The sequence below is a fragment of the Fukomys damarensis genome, unplaced genomic scaffold, assembly GCF_012274545.1.
Source record: "Fukomys damarensis isolate Sample0158 unplaced genomic scaffold, DMR_v1.0_HiC HiC_scaffold_12, whole genome shotgun sequence".
NCBI lineage: Eukaryota > Metazoa > Chordata > Mammalia > Rodentia > Bathyergidae > Fukomys > Fukomys damarensis.
The window spans coordinates 33,936,172-33,957,442 of record NW_022900924.1 but is presented as its reverse complement, the minus strand read 5'-3'; the positions used below and the strand labels follow the sequence as shown (position 1 = coordinate 33,957,442).

At 36.5% G+C, this 21,271-nt stretch overlaps 1 protein-coding gene across 4 annotated transcripts in view; it reads left to right on the top strand.

Annotated features, from left to right (window-relative positions):
* Positions 1–21,271, top strand: part of Spata16 (spermatogenesis associated 16) — a 233,323-nt gene that overhangs the window by 164,308 nt on the left and 47,744 nt on the right. For all 4 annotated transcript variants that reach the window (XM_010632414.1, XM_010632415.1, XM_010632413.1 and 1 more), the window contains one exon: positions 16,587–16,734. In XM_010632414.1, the coding sequence (XP_010630716.1) occupies positions 16,587–16,734 (148 nt within the window). The remainder of the gene's footprint in view (positions 1–16,586; positions 16,735–21,271) is intronic.

The window sequence follows — 21,271 nt, the reverse complement described above, 5'->3', positions numbered from 1 at the left end:
CTTAAATTTTAAAAATGTATTCCAATAAAAGACACATTACCATTAATCCCCCTCAAAAATACTCTCCCAGGCCTCAAACACACTTATACCACCATTTGTGCCATTTTCTAAAGTTTAATCAAAAATACTGTGGGGGCGGGGATTTTAGCTCAGTGGCACCATACCTGCCTCACAAGCACAATGTCCTGAGTTCAATCCCCAGTACCAAAAAAAAAAAAAAAAAAAAAAAAAAAAAAATAAAATGTGAATGGTGCTGCAAAAGTGATCAATGGAATGGCAGGCTCGTAAAAACATCGTGTGTCCTCATCCACCTTATTCTCCAAGTTTAGTTAGTACCATGTGACTTGTGGGTCTTCCCCAACATCAAAATTATAATGAAAGGCAAACATTTTGAATCAGCAACTCAGGCCATTAAGTCAGCCACAACAGAACAACTAAAAGACATGAAAGAGGTGTTTTGTGCTTCTGTTAAGACCCGGATTCACCTGAATGTTTGGAGAATATTACAGATTTTCAAGAGATTTTAGGCTCACAATTTCTGTGAATGTGGGAGCTTTTGTGCAATCCCATGCTTTTGGATATTAGTTTCTTCCTTCCAACATGACAATCAGAACAGCAGCAAGCTAATATATGTCTCTGTATCAAACAGAGATCGATGCAGGATAACTTAACACTGCATTTAGGCTGATAATGAAGGCTAATTATCTCCTAATCTTTCCAGTTATTTTTTTCTTAATATTGCAAAGTCATCCCAATATTAGTCATTTTCTTGGTGAAAATTTGGATCTCAACCTCAGAACAAAACTAGCATCTTCAACATGGAATTACAGGCAAAGTAAGGTCAAAGAAGCAGAAACATTTGTTATTATCTTTCACAAAACACCTACATTTCCTGGAGAAGAAATATGTGTTTTCTCTAAAGACTGGCTTCTGTGTGAAAAAGTTTTACACAAAAAAGAACAAAATAGAAATACCATATGAGTTGCTCCTAATAGCCTACATTTATAGTCCATTTATTTATTTACTTGGCCTTTTCAGATAGAGAGTTTATGAAATATTTGGACAGGAAATGTCTGAAAGCAGTGCAGGCCCCATAGTATTTGAGTTAGATAGATGTAATTTAAGAAGCACAAAAGCATCTACCCAAAAGCGTTTCCCCAATCAGTTGCCATGGAAGGAGTTTAAATTCCCACTATTTGTCAATGAGCTTTAGTCGGTCTCATTCATATGCAAAATACATTTTATCTGGAAATGCTTGGTTCAGTAAAGGGTGACCTCTGAATACAACTGTGGAAATCAGTTTATTTGGGATTTCTCAGTTTCCTTTGAAAAGTAAAAGCAGCGTCTTGAAGTAAAAGAAAAGATAAGCTCTGATTAGGAAAACTCAGGAAATGACCTAGGATTAGAGTGTGTGGGCCAAGAAGAAGAACCCTATTAAGGTAATGGATATTTGTGCTCAATTTTTGCAACTAAGGAAGCAAAAGGAAACAGATGGCATTTGGCAGTAGTAAAAGATCAGGCCTGAGATTCAGGATAAGTCTCTTCGTTCCTGTATGAATCAGCTACTAGTATAACAACTCTGTAAAACAATCCGCTATAAAACTCGGTGGCTTATGATGCTGAGCGGGTTGGCCCACATTCAATTGATGGAGGCCAACTTGGCTAGGCCCAGCTCCAAGCTGCAGAGGGCCAACTGTGTTCCACGTGTAGCTCTTCCTCCTTCCAGCAAAGGTTACCTGCTAGATGTTTTTCTTATGACAAGAACGTAGGCTGGCGAGGAAGAAAGGCATACGATATAAACCTATTTTAAACCTCTGCTCATACCACACTGGCTGGCTAACATCACAGTAGCCACAGCAAGCCACACAATCAAGCCCAAGGCCAAACAGTAAGGTCTTCCACCCACCACAAAGCTGTAAGAAAAGCATGTATGTGATACTGCTGCAGGGAGGTAAAATATAAAGACCAATGATTCAGTGTACCACAAGGGCTCTTAGTTTCTGCTTCTCTATGATGAAAACTGGCCTGGATCAGTAGTTCTTAAACACCAGCCTACTGTTCAGCTTCACTAGAGTCATTTGGGGAAACATTTAAAATGTTAGATCTGGCAGGGGAATGAATGCTGTATTTTTTCCTATGGCTCCTCCTCTCTCCAAATGATTCTGATGCACAACAACTGGACTAGATTAGATGTCTCTAAGACCATTTCAAAGTTTTCAAATTAATGACCAATTTATCCTACCATGGAGTTTATCTGCCCCACACACATGATGCGACCTACCTGACAATGCAACTAACACAACCATTAGAATGAGATTCTCCCCTCCAACTCTCACGATGTGGATAACCTGCAGAAGGTCTGGCATCTTCTGATTCCCATTGTTAAAGTTTCCTAACTGCTGCACCCTTCTCACCATGAGATGTCAGGTTTTCCTGCCCACCCATTGGCCCCTAAACATATTCCTTAGCTGTTTCAGTATCCTTCCCTGCATTCAGTGTTACCTCTAGATGACACGGGCTTTGTGATATTTTAAGGCACTTGCCTGCAAAGACATTTGTCTGATACTATAGGCAAATATTAAAATTCCCATTGTCTAAAAGTCACCTATTTTTCAATTAGAAGACAGGTTAAAGAGGAGGTCCAAACTGAAACGAGAGGTAAAAGAGAGCTTCCCTCCCTGGGTCTTGGTAAAAGATAAATGTAGAAATGAATTTCTCATCTAATTATTCATTCCTGTTTATATATTCTTTAATGATATGTTTCCATGGTTACCAGCGTTGTTAAATGCTGCCTGTTTCATTTTGCTTTGATGCTATTTGAGGTAGTTATGCCAGTAGGAGAGGCTCACTTTTAAATGAAAGATGTAATTGAGGCATATATTTGATCCAAGGTTGAGTGTTCCTAGGAGGGAAATCGTGACCGTGACATTATTTTCTGGTTGTGTAATTCTGTGTAGTTCTCTTGATCTGTGAGCGTGTCCCAGGCATTAGGTAGGGAGGAAGAAGGGACGAAAGGAGAGCACGGGAGGGAGAGAAGAGATAAGAGCTACCATAAAAATATATAAATTCACCTTTGCATTTTAGTACCGTTATTAATGTATATTTGATTTAGCCAAACTGTCATAGAGGGAAAGCTGCTTTTTATGCTCCCTTCTTCCCCCATGTCAACCTCACAAGACTCAAAGCTGTCTTCCAGAACTAAGTCAAATATTCAGTTACTTCGCCTCTGCCACCTCTGCCGAAGCTGTTGCCTTTGAGCCCCCAGTTCTCACTGCCACGTGGAGTTGGCCCCTGCCAAGGTTTATGAGGATTCCAAGCCATGCAAGAATATGCCGGTGCCTCTGGATTTGCCCTGCAGGGGACAGCATAGTTCACTTCACTTGTACATCAGCCCTCCAGCAGCACATAGATAATTCAAACTTCATAGAAAATAGTGGTGTCATACAAAGCAAGATTAATTCTCAGAGACTCCTGAACGATATTTACTTACAATATTTACTTCTTTTTAAAATGTGTCTTTTTTTAAATGGTGCTGGTTTAGTTTTACAATAGTATCAGTAGGTGGAGAAGCCCAATCCATACCATCAGCTATATTTTGCTCTTTTTTTTTTTTCTTTGTTTCTTCCCGCCCCTCCCCACCATCTCTGAAAAGCTTTTTTGGTTCCTGATGGTTTTTAAGGGAATAAAAAAGTAACCTCTAAATTTCTTTTCATTTTCCCTCATTTGAAAAAGATATGCATTTCAGAGATTTAAGCCAATTTGGACTTTCTTTCTCTTGAACAAATTTAAGTCCAGCAGCCCGATTCACAGTATTCCTGTGGGTCTTCCCGTAGGTTGCCACAGGTTCTTCTGTTTACATAAAGACTTTGCCTTCCAGTTTAAATTTATGAACATGTTGTTCCCATCTTTGTTTTGTTTGTCTCTGAAAATCAAAAATTTGTTATGAGCAAAACCAAATTTGGTGGTTTTATGGTTATGTTTTCTATTTCCAATAGATGTTTATGGGTTATTGATTTACAAGCTTGCAGAGAAATTGAGGTCACTGTTTTAGCCGTTGGAGATGTAGAATAACTATTCAATGAAAGCATGAAATTTTTTAAGCTGTGCTCACCTAGGTATAAGGCAATCTGTAAACCTAAAAGTTTCTAATGTTTTTATTTATGTTCAACCATCCTTTCACCAGCATGGCAAATCAATTAAAAACAAATCCTTTTTAAAATGTGAGAGAATGAAAAGATGAAAATAAAGTGTTTGTAGATGGGGAGGGGAGGAGGGGGTGAAGGGAGGGCAGAGGTAAGGGGAAAAAATGAGAATCAAGACTTGCCATGTAAAGGTACATGATCCCAACAATGAATGTAACTGTACTGTATCCCTAAATGTACCAATAAACTCAATAAAAAAAAAAAAATCCTTTTTAAAATTCGTATGATTGCATTTTGTCATTTGTCATTAATTTTTGCCTATTCTAGGCAATCTAAGTTGAATAATTTTCTTACTCACAATTTTTGTTCTTCCAAATAGTGATATCCTAGCATTTCAGATGCCTGCTTTAGCTTTTCTCAGGATCATAAAGTAACTGTTAAATTAACCTACTTCTATCCAAGGAATCAGAGGTGATACTGTATGTAGCAGAGGTTAAACTAGGATTCAACTACCTATGAGGGACAATAATCTCCAAGAAACCCTGAATGGATTATTTTAACCCCAAATCTAAAGAGATAAGCAGTACCATAATTAGTATTCAGGTCTTGATTTCTTTCACCTTTCATTCTTCATCAAGTGGAGGTTGGTCTGCTATAGCATTCATAATATGAAACAAATAAAGGATATAACCAGGGACTGGACCCAGAAAACAGATTTTTGTATCAGACACTTAATATCACATGAAAGTGATTTGTTTTTGTTGTTACTGAACACACAGAAACATATGCGAAATGTGCATATATACAAATTTATATTTTGACAAATCTATTGCACTGCTGACAAATACAATTATCCCCTCTGACACATCTTGTTGATGGCATGATGAAAAGTCTTACCCATGTAGAAGTTTACCTACCCTAAACATCTTCTCCTTACAAATTGTTGCCTTTTAAAATATAAGGTCCTCCAGGAGGAGGAGATTAACTCCGGGCAAATGAGAAAGGATAAAAAGTGTCTGTTCACCAGACAAAGCTGAAATTTGAGGAATTCAGAGCACACCAAAGGCAAATTGAACAATATGTGCATGATAGAATCATCCTTCTTGCTGAATTCCGGTGGATGTTATCCCTCCTTGATCCGTATGCCACCAAATCTGCCCTTCTGTGGGAAGCAACTTCCAAGATGTACAGTTCTCTTCTTGAAAAGCTGTACTAGAAACTTCTTCCCCTTGCCAAGGATTCTGCTTCTGTCTTCTAGAACTATGTACAAGAACACTGGGTAGACACAGAATCTTATGATAGTGTTCCCCAACACTTAGACCCCCATTTATAGGTCTGCATAGCTTAATGGCTCAGGGGATTGGGACCCTGGCTGAGATTTTTTTTAAAAAGGTTTATAATCCCAGCTCTAACATGAAGTAGCTGTATGAACCATACCATGTTAGAGAATAACATGTTATAAAGATTGAGTTTTCCTCATCTGGAAAAATGGGATAATAATGCCTGTTTTCCATGTTATTTTAACAAGTTAACATGATGTTTTAATCTACAGGGCTTAGCCAAAGCACAGTGAACACCCATTCGATTAATAAATGACTTCTGTAAATTTATCTACAGGCTAAATGAAGCACACATAGACAATGCCCAAGAGCACATTGCTATCTGATGACAAAAAGTCCTAGAACCTAAGACTTGCCTCCAGGTTAAACATCTTCATATCCTTTTAACTTCCCCAATATGCATTTCTTCAAGGGTATCCCTGGCCTGTTCACTGAAAGTTAATTCACACAGTAGACCAAGAGATAAAACAGGTGCTATGTAGAAAAGACAGTATAAGATTTGGGAATCAGGTCACCTGCCCCTGCCATTATTTGCCTGAGTACACTGGCAAGCTGCATCTCTAGCTCAAAACCACCAATCAAGAAATATATTTTTGCCAGGGATTTGGTTCAGTGGCTCCACCACCTGGCTTGCCAGTGCAAGGGCCCGAGTTTGATCCCTAGTACCAAATATATATATATATATATATATATATTTTTTAAAGACACAAATAAGGACAGAAATCCCTAACCTCATATTATTAAATGAAGTACAGAGATAAAAATACACAACAAAAAGTTCCCAAACTGTTGACATTTATCATTAAACACAGAGGATCCAGCTCATTAGTAATACCTAATTGCCCTTATGAAATAATTGCAGGTAAGGCAGCTATTTTCTCTGTGATACTTTTCAGTGATTCATTTTAAATTATCAAGAATAAAAGCTCTGTGGCATCCTAAATAGTCTGGAGGTTGCTGAAACCCTCACTTGCAACTCTGAGTTTCTATCAGTTGGTGTTTCTATAATGTGCAAGATGAAAATTATTCAGGGTTTTTAGAACAAGAACATAATTTAAATTCTATTTATAAATTATATGTACTTTACCACTGAATAAGCTAAACCAACCTAAGAATATTAGAATTCAAGCTTCCTACAATTTAATTTTTGTAAAATTTTCCTTTTGAGATGGGCATGCAAGTTGGTAGCATATCTAAATCTAATGGGAAACTAATGGACAACTCCCTACAAGAATATGATGCAAACATGTATTTATCAAAAAAAAAAAAGCAGTCTTACTGGTAGGAAGCAGGTGTAAATGATGAATATTAGATTTTATGTTAGGATTGTTTTGCAGGGGATCTTCATCTGGTTATGATTTAATATGGTTCATTTGTTCCTGTTAGTGTTAGAGTGAAATTCTACTTGTCCTTGGAGACAGGAACAAGATATAATAGAAAAAGAAATTAATGTTGATCTTTTTCTGGCAAGAACTTACAATCTACAAGAAATATGAAAAATTGTTCAGATTAGGCGAAAATATTGGCTTAGAAGCTTAACCTCTCCTTTTGCTTCTAGCTCTAATTTTGTGACCTCAAATGAATCACCAAAACTCACAAAGCCTCAATTTCCTTAATTATAAAGTCTCATGGTGATGCAATGATATCTTAGATACTTTGCATCTCTTCAGTTCTGTGTTAAAGAACATGGAATAAAATTTTGCTATATATTATAATGATTAAAAATGTAATGCAGCCTTAACAATAGCATCCAAAAAAATGAAGTATTTAGGAATCAAGCTAACAAAAAAAGCAAAAGACCTCTACACTGAAAACTACAGCACTCTGAAAAAAGAGATTGAAGAGGATATAAGAAAATAGAAGATATCCCCTGCTCCTGTAGAGGAAGAATCAACATAGTGAAAATGGCCATACTACCAAAACTGCTGTACAGATTCAATGCAATGCCAACTGAAATTTCAACACTTTATTTCACAGAACTAGAAAAAAGAATCCAAAAATTCATTGGGAACCAGAAGAGACCTAGAATAGCAAAAGCTATCCTGGGCAACAGAGACATGGCAACAGGTATAACAATTCCCAATTTGAAACTATACTACAAAGCCACTGTGATAAAAACAGCATGGTACTGGCACAGAAACAGACCTGAGGATCAGTGGAACAAACTGGAAGACACAAAAACTGGAGGATGAGGTAGTCAGCTACCTCATCTTTGACAAAGGAGCTGACCATCCTCAGTGAAGGAAAGATAGCCTCTTTAATAAATGGTGTTGGAAAAACTGGATTTCAACCTGCCAAATATTAAAACTAGACCCTATCTTTCACCATGCACTAAATTAAAATCCAAGTGAATTAAAGATCTATTAAATATTAAAAAAGAAACACTAAACTTGCTGGAAGATAAGTTAGGCGGAACTCTTGAAGACATTGGCATAGGAAAAGACTTTATGAACAATCCTCAGTAGCACAGGAACTAGCAGAAAGAATCAACAACTGGGATCTCATTTTATTAAAAAGCTTCTGCACTGCAAGAGAAATCATCAACAGAACTAACAGACAACCTACAATGTGGGAAAAAATTTTACCAGCTGCTTCTCAGACAAAGGACTATTATCTAGAATATATAAAAAACTCAAAATAATCAGGCCCCCCAAACATAAGGACCTAATTCAAAAATAGGCATCTGAAATGAACAGACAATTCTCAGACAAAGAAGTAAAAGCAGCAAATAAATATATGAAAAAGTGTTCCACATCACTGATCATTCGAGAGATGCAGATGAAAACAACACTGAGATTCCACTTCATCCCACAAACAATGGCTGCTATCAAGAAATCACACAATAACAAATGTTGGTGGGGTTGTGGGGAGAAAGGAACCCTTCTCCATTGTTGGTGGGAGTGTGCACTGGTGCAACCATTATGGAAATCAATATGGAGATACCTCAAAGAGCTGGGACTAGAGGTTGCATTTGACCCAGCCATCCCTCTGTTGGGTATGTTTCCAAAAGAATTAAAAGAATCATATCACAGTGACATATGCGCACCAATGTTTATAGCAGCACAGTTTGTAATACCTAAAACTTGGAAACAGCCCATTTGCCCATCAGTTGGAAACTGGATAAAGAAGATGTAGTTTTTCTATAAAATGGAATACTACTCAGCCATAAAGAATGAGAAAGTAGATTCATTCATAGGAAAATGGATACATATTGAGGATATACTCCCAAGTGAAATAAATAAGTCACACATGTGTAAATACCAAATAGTTTCTGTATTGTGAATAAACTATAATAGTACATAAGATCCTAATGAGATAACTGACAATGTGAAATAAGAAGAAAAGGGCTAAAGGTGTAGGGAAAGTGGGAAGGGTAGGGGAAAGGTAATAAGGGAAAGAAAATAAACAGGAGAAAATGAAAAAATGGAAATAAAATGTTTGTAAATGGGGAGGGGACGAGGGGATGAAGGGAGCACAGGGACAGGGGAAAAATGAGAACCAAGACCTGTCATGTAAAGGTACAAGATCCCAATGATGAATGTAACTGTACTGTATCCCTAATGTGTACCAATAAACTCAATGAGGTAAAAATTCAATTAAATTAAATTAAAATAAAAAATAAAAATGTAATGCTGGTGTATGTATATAGCTCAGTGGTACAGCGAATGCTTCTCATGTGTGAGTTTCTGGGTCTCATCTCTGCCATCACCACCAAAACAAAACAGTGAAATACAAACTATGAACGGTGCTATTTTTTTGGGTATTTGCATTTTTTAGTTCCTACATGAGATGTTCTTGTGCATGTGAATATATCTTTTAAAATTTAACTTTCTTTTTTATTGTTGATTATTTATTTTAAAACAAAATTTAGAAAAATATTACTGATTATTATGTTATTATAACTGAAAAGAATTTTGTTTTATGGAGGAGGTTGTTCACAGTAATCTTCTCTGCATATTAAGTATGCTAGGTATGGTACTGATTATATGTATTCTTTTGGTTATAAGTGATACAAACTGAATCCTAATTGATAAGGAAAACTGTACAGTTTAATATTTTGTCATTTAGATTTGTTTTGCAGCAAGTCATCACAAAAGTTAATGGCTTAGAATAAAAGTTTTTATCAGGTCAGAAAAAAAATGTCTTGCTGGGAAAATTTTAGGTTTTACTGCAAATGTCACGTAGCCAAATCTCTGACCCTAATCCTAACCAGACTCTTTGGGGTAGAAACTCACACACACACATTTATATGTGGATATATGCACACATACATATTTAAAAATTCTATAGCACTAGCACTGCAAAATTAAAATAAAACACTTTAGAATTTAAAATGATATTTATTGTGACTATTTTTTTTGTACCAGGAATTGAACTCAAGACCTTGCACTTGGAAGGCAGGCAGAGTGCCACTGAGCTAACTCCCCAGCCCTATTATGACTACTTTTAAACAGAAAGAATTACAAAATAAAGAAGTTAAAGAGCTATATATGAATCACTTTGCCTTGGTACAAATAATCTGATCGTATAATCTTTAGTGGTTTCCAGACAAAGCAAATAAAACTTAAATATCTAACTTAAAATTCATGAAGATATCTATAACTTTCACATCACTGAGCTAATATACAAGTGAAGCTACAAATACACCCTTACATTAGAAAAGTATTCTTAGAAATGTTGTTTCATAAAAGATCTCCTGTAAAGACAAATTAATATTTCAGTATTAAAATGTAACCATGGGGGGGCAAACAATCACATATTTTATTATCATATACTATTATATTAATAAAATCATCAGAAAAATATCAATTCTAGCAACTGCATAAATAATACAAGGTAAAGTCTCATAGTAAGATATTTAGATACAGGAAGATACAGTAATTTGCAAGGTATTTAGAAAAATTTGCTCTTAAGGTTAATTCTAAATCTTAAGTAACAGATCTTCTGAATTAAACCAACGTATATTTTATAGGGATAAATTTGAAAAACATTGCTTACAAAATGTAGCCTCCCATTTTCTACTAAATTATACCATCATTCAACATTTTATCATTAATAAAATTGCAAAGTTACACTAGTCACTAAAGACTAAAGGTATCCATCTCAATCAGTTACAGTTTCAAGTAAAGTAAATTTTCTTTGAACTTAATAACATTTACTCTGAAAATAAAATAACACTACCATAAATAATATTGAATCACTAAGCATCCACTTACCTGAATGGATTTTTTGAGGATTAAAGGAAATAGCACCTATAAAAGCATTTATCACCATGTTTTTTTCTTTACTTTTTTATAATATGTTAGGCTTAGTAGATAAAAATGGATTATGAGTGAGGTTCAAATTCCCATTTATTATCATTTATTTATTAGGATAGACTAATTGATATACTACACAAGTCCAAAATTTCAGTAATTTAAAAGACTAAAATTTGATTTCTCACTCACCCTGGAGTCCAACGTATCAGTTGTCTCTGGTTAGTTCTCCTCCTATTAAGGCTTATGTCTAGATGTCCCCCCAAAGCTTCATGTGCTCATAGGTGAGGCTTTGGGGAGGTGATTGGATTATGAGGGGTTATACCTGACTTGTCATTAAGAGGTGGAATCTGTTCAGCAGATATGGGTCACTGGAGGTGTGGCCTGGGTCTATCTCTTCCCTATTCTGCTCTTGATCTCTCCCTCTACTTCCTGCTGCCATACCGTGAACTGTTTCCTTGTATGCCATCCCCTCTGCCATGCTGCCCTGCCTTGGAGGCAGCCAACTATGGCCTGAAACCTCTATAATTGCAAGCCAAAATAAGACTTATCTCCATTAAAGGAGTGTTGGTATTGTGTCTCAACAATAAGGAAGTAATTTAAGACATCTACTCTCCTACAACCAGCAACTTGGGATCCCTTACAGCTCCCATTATGTAGCTCCATCTTTCCCCATACATTGGGAGTCCTCTTTCTTCAAGCAGCTGGTAGGGAAAGAAAACAGATCACACTAAGTAGGATTTCTAGGCCAGACAAAGAAAAAGTTAATATCCCTTCTGACTACAGTCCGTCAGCCCAGGTCAGTGACAAGCACAAGAGTCTGGAAAATCCCTATCAGATACTCAGAAAGTAAAGTTACAATTTTCAAAACAGAAAGTGAAATATGAGAGACTAATTTTAAATTCCATAAAATTTAAAACTATATAAGAAATCCTGTCTTTTTTATAAAAACATGGATGGACCTAGAGATTATTATGTTAAGTGAAATAAACCAGGCACAGAAAGCCAAGTGCTATGTGACCTTGCTCATATCTGAAATATAAAAAAAAGATTATCTTATAGAAATTGAAAGTAGGATGATGGTTATTAAAAGCTGAAGAAAGTAGCAAAGAAATTTGCAGATAGGCTGGGAAAAGGTTGGTCAGTGAGTACTAAGCTGCAGTTAGGTGGAAGTGAAAAATTCTAATGTGCTGTTGTGATTTTGTACCAAATATCTTAGAAAGCTAGAAGAAAGTATATTGAATGATCTTACTATAAAGAACTGATGAAGATTTGAGGCAACACATAACTTTAAACTGAAGAAGCATCACATGGCACTCCATTAATTATGGACACTTTTGTTCTTTTTAGCATCGTTAAAAAATAAAATTTAAATTACAAATTACTATCATCACAAAATAAAAATCTGTTATCTTTGTCACTAAGCCTAAACAGTCAAATATATCCAGTATTTTAATAGAGTGTGGAGATTACATTTTTTCCTCTTTTATCATGTATCAACAATGCTGAAAAATATATGCTGTTATTCTATTCCTTTACAAAAGCACTGTGAGACGGGTTCAAAGGCTCAAAACTATCTCTAGAAAAAAGAAGAAAAAAGACCTAGAAACACTGGATTTTTTTCCAGATCTGGTACAAGGGTTTTCTGTAATCTCTTTTCTCCTAAGATATTTCTTCTTGGGACTATAATAAACATCTCCATGGCGAATTCAATTTTTATTCATGCATCACATGCGCACCCTATTCACTTTCTTACACATCTTCAAGATGGAGAGAAGAAACCACAAAAAAACCATCACTACTGGCTCTCAGGGAAGAGAGGGAGCCAGCTCTCCACTGTATGTTTTCCTGAGTGGAGAGCCCTGTGAAGGCCGGGATGTATGGCCTGAGCATTAAGCCAAAAAAGAGTACAGAGCTTTCAACAAGCTAATCAAGTCGTCATGTGAAAACCACACTTCTGCCACTTCCAAAAGAGTGGTGCAGGCTTTTGGGCCTGCCTGAGTCTTGCCATCCCTGCTGCAAGATAGCTTAGCAAAGCTGAATTGTGAGCAGTCACGTCAGCTGCCAGTAGTTGGAAAAGAAATGGGACGGAGAGAGTGCTTTCTCCCAGCCTGGCCTGACAGGGATATTGTTAATGTCTTTCTGAAAGCAAGCTGGAGGACTAAATACCATCACTAAACTTTGCAGCTAGAATCTAAGACAAAGTGCGTTCCACCCAGAAATTTAGAGACCAACAGAAAAGCTTTTCAGATGTTGCACACCGTTATGGGCTCAGTTAGGTCTCCTTCCCTTCGAATGTGTACACTAAAGTACTAACTCTCTGTGCCTCAGAATAAGACCATATTTGGAGACAAGGTCTTTATAATGGTAATCAAGTTATAATGAGGTCTTTATGGTAGGGTCTACTCCAGTACAACTGGCATCTTTAGAAGAAGAGGAGTTGGGCCCTAGAAACACACGGAGAAGACAGCTGCGCATCCACCAGGGATGAAACATCAGAAGAAACCCAGTCTGCAGACCATGCTGACCTTGGACTTCTAGCCTCCAAAACTGTGAGCAATTCCTCACAGCTGCTCAAACCACTCGGCTTTCTGTACTCTTTCATGGCAGCCCTAACAAGTGCGTACGAGAACCAATAGCCCAAAGATTTTAGGGTAAAGTCAGATCTCGACCTTAAAGCTAAGGTGTGGAGGAGGATTCCTCTTGAGCTCGCCACTCCACTCAGTCTCTTGCTCTGGACAAGCCGTCCCCCGACTGGCTCCAGCAGTGAACACGTGTAAGCACCTCACTAGAGGAGTTGCTCTTCTGCTCCATATAAAGGGTATTTATTTTTGGTGAAGGACTGGTACCTGGTGCTAAACACCATGTGTGAGTTTTTAATCTGCGTCCCTGAATTCCAGACTTGCTGCCTGCATTGTTGTTGTTAGCCTTCAAAGTTGGCATCCAGCCCCAGGAGTCAGATCCCACTACAGACTTGCAGCCCATTGCTAACTCTGTCTCAGAGCCGGCTGTGCATCTGACTTCACAACCCTATTCTTCATTCCCTTTCAATTCCTTGAACTTGGAAAGGGTAGTGTAACAGGCAATGTAAGTTCTGTCAGAAACTCATTATAATGAGTATATACTGCGCCTCTATAATCCTAGCACTCTGGGAGGCCGAGGCAGGAGGATCAACTCCAGTAAAATCTCAGCAATTTAACCACTTAATGAGATCCAGGGCCAGGGATGGAGTTAGGCATAAAGGCCCTGGGTTCAATCCTCTGTACTATGAAAGAACAAAAAAGGAGGAGGAGGAGAAGGAGGAGAATAGGAAGGAAGGAGGAAGAGGCGGGGAAAGAAACTATTGAAATTCATTCAGAAATTTGCTCTGCATTAATTTTACATAATTTTCTAATTCAAGTAGTGTCAGAGAAAGGAGGACCTTCGAATCCACAAAATGTTTATAAAGTTCTTTTTATAGATAACATGATCATAGAGTCCACTTGAAGTCACTGAGAAATACAGAATATGTCATTAGGCTACTAAGTTTAAAATCAACTCCTCGTTGCTTTTAACCTCAACAAGAAATGATTTCAAAATACTATGATGATGATAATATAAATTGTTGTAAATTGTTGTCTGTTAAGCATTTTTTTCCTCTATTAAAAACTCAAATCTACTACTTTTTTTCTGATGGGTTATTGGTACTCTTAGTTGTCAGGGAAAATTTTTGTTCTTATGAATAAACAGGATTTTAAAGAATATGATTTTATACTATTTTCAGAAAAACCAGTTAAGTATAGACATACTTAATTGAACATCCAAGCCTTGTTAGAAAGTTTCAGAAAAGAATAAATTCCTTTCAAAGCTTTACATAACTTTAATTTTGGATTGTTACAAATAGCAATCAATGGTCCTATTTAAAACAGGAAGCTCAAAGGGGGAAGGGTAGGGGAAAGGTAATAAGGGAAAAATATTTTAAAATATATTTAAAACTGTGAGAAAATGCAAAAATGGAAATAAAGTGTTTGTAAATGGGGAGGGGATAAGAAAGAGAGTGAAGGAAGGGCAAGGACAGGGGAAAAAATGAGAACCAAGACCTGTCATGTAAAGGTACAAGTTCCCAGTGATGGATATAACTGCACTGTATACCTAAAATGTACCAATAAACTCAATGAAAGAGAAAAAAATAAACAACAGGAAGCTCAGGTCGATGGCAGGGTTTTACCAAGAATGATACATGACCCAGTATAATTTAAAGAAATTCTTAAAAAGCTGAAACCATCTTAACTGTTTCTTGTGATCCAGAGGGAAGCTTAGAAGGCTCTTATTCCAAAAAGATTTCCTAGCATTGCTATGATTTTTATAGAAAATACTTAAATTCAGAAAGTTCAATAGTTTTTTTTTTTTTTAATTGAGTTTATTGGTACATTTAGGGATACAGTACAGTTACATTCATTGTTGGGATCATGTACCTTTACATGGCAAGTCTTGATTCTCATTTTTTCCCCTTACCTCTGCCCTCCCTTCACCCCCTCCTCCCCTCCCCATCTACAAACACTTTATTTTCATCTTTTCATTCTCTCACATTTTTTTCTTTTCCCTTTTTGTTCTTCCCCTACGTATCACACCTTCCCTACACCTTTAGCTCCTTTCCTCCCATTTCTAAATGTCAGTAATCTTATTAGAATCTTATGCATTGTTGCAGAATATTCACACCAGGGAAACTATTTGGTATTTACACATGTGTGACTTATTTATTTCACTTAGGAGTATATCTTCAATATGTATCCATTTTCCTATGAATGAATCTATTCTCTCGCTCTTTATGGCTGAGTAATATTCCATTTTATAGAAAAACCACAACTTCTTTATCCAGTTTCCAACGGATGGGCAAATAGGTTGTTTCCAAGATTTAGCTATTACAAACTGTGCCGCTATAAACATGGGTGCACATACTTCTCTGTGATATGATTCTTTTAGTTCTCTTGGAAAGATACCCAACAGAGGGATGGCTGGGTCAAATGGAACCTCCAGTCCAAGCTCTTTGAGGTATCTCCATATTGATTTCCATAGTGGTTGCACTAGTCTACACTCCCACCAACAATGGAGGAGGGTTCCTTTCTCCCCACAACCCCGCCAACATTTGTTATTGTGTGATTTCTTGATAGCAGCCATTCTTTGTGGGGTGAGGTGGAATCTCAGTGTTGTTTTCATCTGCATCTCTCGAATGACCAGTGATGTGGAACATTTTTTCATATATTTTCTTGCTGCTTTTACTTCTTTGTATGAGAAATGTCTGTTCATTTCGGATGCCCATTTTTGGATCGGGTCTTTATATTTGGGGGGACTGATTGTTTTGAGTTCTTTATATATCCTTGATAATAGTCCTTTGTCTGAGGTACAGCTGGTAAAAATTTTTTCCCACATTGTAGATTGTCTCTTAGTTCTGCTAATGGTTTCTTTTGAAGTACAGAGTCAATAGTTTTTTTTTAAGGAAAACAACTTTTGTATAAATTTTTTATCAGTAAGTCAATTATAACACTGGACTGACAATTTGTTTTTTTTAAATCAACTAAACAACATGACACCTTGAAAAATATAATTTTTATTTTTATCTCAAAATAAGGTCAGTGTAGAGGTGCCTGTTTACAAACTTTCCTCACTTAAATGGATTTAATATAAAATAATATTTCCAGAACTAATTAACTATTTTGTTCTAATGATTATTCAAAATCAAAATGTGTTATATTTGCAGTACAGTATATAGATTTTCAAATCATCCACAAAGGTAATTATGGGGATTTTTTTAATTCTCAAAAAGTTATATATTGTTATTGATGGCAAATAATTTGTTTGCTTCCTCTTAGGCCATGATTGAAGAAGCCATCACCAGAACGGAATCTTTCTCAGTTATGTATACACCGTTTGCAACAAAAATAAGAGCTGATAAAATAGAAAAAGTGAAAGAGGTGTTCACAAAAACTCATCCTGCGTATGCAGAGTATATCTACACAGGTAAGATTCAATGCCTGGAAGTTATCAGCTGATACTTTACTTCCCTGAAACAAATACAGGCCCTTTGTAACTGATTTGTTTGTTGTTTCTGTTTTAGGGTTAAGCTGTTTTAATCTGACCTGTTGAAATGAGAAGCTATTTTTAGGGATTTAGGTAGGACTGGCCTTAGATGTCCAATATTCTTGTACCTTCACATTTCCATCTTTAAAAAGCAAAGGGATAGAACCTAGAAATCTAAGGTTTCAAACAAAAATGAAGGAAAGACCTATGATAAATGTCATCTCTCTCAACACCCTTTATCAGTTACACTAGCAATGGCCTGAGGATGGATTTCCTTCTCAATGCCACTATATCTACTTCCCTTCCACCTTTAGCTCACCCTTGAGAACTCTCTTTCCTAATAATTTTGAATTGTTGTTATCCAAGTGAGATCTGGACACCAAGAGTACCATGGAGGACACGTACTGATATCCTACCTCCTTCTTTTTGTCTTTAGAAGTAACTAAATGAACAGCCACACATCAATGATTATCATCTTAAGAAAAATATCTAAATGCACACAGCTAATTCCACACCCTCTTATTAAGGTCCTCCCAATCCCTTTTTTCAGATTGGAGTCATTGATTTATAGGATTAATAACATCCTCTACAAATAATCACTTTTAAAGTGCCATACACTTCACATATCATGTCTTGATACTTCTATAATTTATGAGGCAAAGTGATTAGCCCTGGGGAAAAACACACAGTTACAAAAAGCTTTCTCAAAGATGCACAGCAGATTGGACATGGATTTGAACCCATGTCCTTGCCATACAGCTGCACTGTCTCCCTGCAATGGAAGCATTAAATGTAGCTCCTGTGGAGTCTTATTTTTCTCCACCATGACTCAAGTTCTTCAGGGAGAAGATACTAGATAAATCCAGCCAGTAGGAAAAAATAAATCTCTAAGGAACACAGGGAGCTGAGCACAGAGAAAGAAAAGAGAAGAATGCAAGTAAGAATGTGTGTTATAATTGCCACTAATGACAATTTCCTCAGCTTGAACATTTTAGAAGAAAGTAGATTAAAAATTCCTCGGAACTCAGTTTGTTAATTGCTACAGTTTTTATTTTTTAGGAATATTTAAGGGTGTTTTGTTTAAAGGGGGCTCACATCAACAAAATAAGTCCACTTCAGCCACTTCCATTTCTACTCAGATCCATTGGTAACAAAGGAGTTCATTGAGATCACTAGTTTGCCAGATTCTCTTCTGGTAGAATGAGTTTAGTTATATTTAACCCACTTCAAAGAGAAGTCATGACGATTAATTAATGCTTAGGAAGTACTATTGCTACTGAGAGTTTTTAAAACAATAATAACATTAATGAGCCCGACTCATGTCTCGTGTAACTCCATCAAACCCATTATCAAGATGAATTATGATCTGCTGGCAAGACGATTCATGCTAAAGGATCTTCTACCTTGGAAGAGAAGATAATTATAAGTTGGTAATTATTGTTTCTGTTATTTTATAATTAGTAATTGCTAGAGTATGACAGTGCGACATGAGAACCTAGAGGGAAAGACACAGCCTCTGGAGGGAGAACAGGAGGTAGAGAAAGCAGCCTAGAATTTAAATTTCACGAAGCTGGTAAAGTAGCGTTCTCTATGGAAACAGTGCTTCAGCACCAAGCTATTGAAGGGGTGACATTATTTGTCTCTGTTGTAAAGAAGCAAAGGATTTTCCCCAAACCATGTTCTGGGATAAAGGTGAAAAACTATTGCTGCTTATATGCACAGTTTTAGAGGTGTGGCTGCTTTTTCCCCCAGACACTTGAAAGTGAGGGCACAGAGCATGGAAAGAGAGGTCGAGTGTTTCCTTTATCACCTAGATATCTCTCCCATGGGGAACATCTTCGATGAGCAATTTACTTATCAAAGTTTCATTGGAGAAGTGAGTCGTAGAAGATCAGAACTACAAGAGTCACTGTTTTCTTAATGAAAAAGGCGAAGTCACAACAGATCCGAAAGAAATCCAGAGGATCATGAACACCTACTTTGAGAACCTGTACTCTAATAAAATGGAAAACACAGAAGAAATGGACAGATTTCTAGATACTTATGAATTACCAAAGTTGAACGAAGAAGATAAAAACATTTTAAACACCCCAATCACAATCAGTGAAATTGAAAATGTAATTAAAAACTTACCAACAAAGAAAAGCCCAGGCCCTGATGGATTCACTGCTGAATTTTACAAGACATTTAGAGAAGAACTACTACCATTACTCTTCAAACTTTTCAATGAAATTGAAAGAGAAGCTATACTTCCAAATTCATTCCTGGAAGCAAGTATCACTCTGATTCCCAAACCAGAGAAAGATACAACCAAAAAGGAGAACTACAGACCAATCTCCTTAATGAATATAGATGCAAAAATCCTTAATAAGATACTAGCAAACAGAATACAGAGGATTATTAAGAAGATCATCCATCATGACCAAGTCGGATTTATTCCAGAGATGCAAGGGTGGTTCAACATACGAAAGTCAGTGAATGTAATACATTATATTAACAAAGTCAAGGACAAAAACCATATGATCCTCTCAATAGATGCAGAAAAAGCATTTGATAAAATTCAACACCCATTCATGATAAAAACCCTGCAAAAAATTGGAATAGATGGTCTATACCTCAATTTAATAAAGGCTATTTATGAAAAACCATCAGCCAACATCATATTGAATGGCCAAAAACTGAAAACCTTCATGTTAAAATCAGGAACAAGACAAGGATGCCCACTATCGCCACTTCTCTTCAATATAGTTCTGGAAACATTAGCCACAGCAATTAGACAAGAGAAAGAAATTAAAGCAATAAAGATAGGAAAGGAAGAAGTTAAACTATCATTATTTGCTGATGATATGATACTCTACATTGAAGATCCAAAAAACTCCACCAAAAAACTTCTAGACTTAATTGACAGATTCAGTAAAGTATCTGGATACAAGGTGAATACCCAAAAATCAATAGCCTTTCTATACACAAATAACAGACAGACAGAAAGAGAAATAAGGGAAAAAATTCCTTTTACAATAGCATCCAAAAAAATGAAGTATCTAGGAATCAATCTAACAAAAGAAACAAAAGATCTCTACACTGAAAACTACAGCACTCTGAAAAAAGAAATCGAAGAGGATATAAAAAAATGGAAAGATATCCCCTGCTCCTGGGTAGGAAGAATCAACATAGTGAAAATGGCCATACTACCGAAACTGCTATATACATTCAATGCAATGCCAATTGAAATTCCAACACTATATTTCACAGAACTAGAAAAAAGAATCCAAAAATTCATTTGGAACCACAAGAGACCTAGAATAGCAAAAGCCATTATAGGCAACAGTCACATGGCACCAGGTGTAACAATTCCCAATTTGAAACTATACTACAAAGCCACTGTGATAAAATCAGCATGGTACTGGCAAAGAAATAGGCCTGAGGATCAATGGAACAGACTGGAAGACACAAAAACAAATGCAGATGTACTCAGCTACCTCATCTTCGACAAAGGAGCTCACCATCCTCAGTGGAGGAAAGATAGCCTCTTTAATAAATGGTGTTGGAAAAACTGGATATCAACCTGTCACAGATTAAAATTAGACCCTTATCTTTCGCCATGCACTAAATTAAAATCCAAATGGATTAAAGATCTAAATATTAAAACAGAAACATTAAACTTGCTGGAAAGTAAGTTAGGCAGAACTCTGGAAGACATTGGTATAGGAAAAGACTTTATGAACAAATCCTCAGTAGCACGGGAACTAGCAGAAAGAATCAACAACTGGGATCTCATCTTACTAAAAAGCTTCTGTACTTCAAAAGAAACCATTAGCAGAACTAAGAGACAATCTACAATGTGGGAAAAAATTTTTACCAGCTGTACCTCAGACAAAGGACTATTATCAAGGATATATAAAGAACTCAAAACAATCAGTCCCCCCAAATATAAAGACCCGATCCAAAAATGGGCATCCGAAATGAACAGACATTTCTCATACAAAGAAGTGAAAGCAGCAAGAAAATATATGAAAAAATGTTCCACATCACTGGTCATTCGAGAGATGCAGATGAAAACAACACTGAGATTCCACCTCACCCCACAAAGAATGGCTGCTATCAAGAAATCACACAATAACAAATGTTGGCGGGGTTGTGGGGAGAAAGGAACCCTCCTCCATTGTTGGTGGGAGTGCAGACTAGTGCAACCACTATGGAAATCAATATGGAGATACCTCAAAGAGCTTGGACTGGAGGTTCCATTTGACCCAGCCATCCCTCTGTTGGGTATCTTTCCAAGAGAACTAAAAGAATCATATCACAGAGAAGTATGTGCACCCATGTTTATAGCGGCACAGTTTGTAATAGCTAAATCTTGGAAACAACCTATTTGCCCATCCGTTGGAAACTGGATAAAGAAGTTGTGGTTTTTCTATAAAATGGAATATTACTCAGCCATAAAGAGCGAGAGAATAGATTCATTCATAGGAAAATG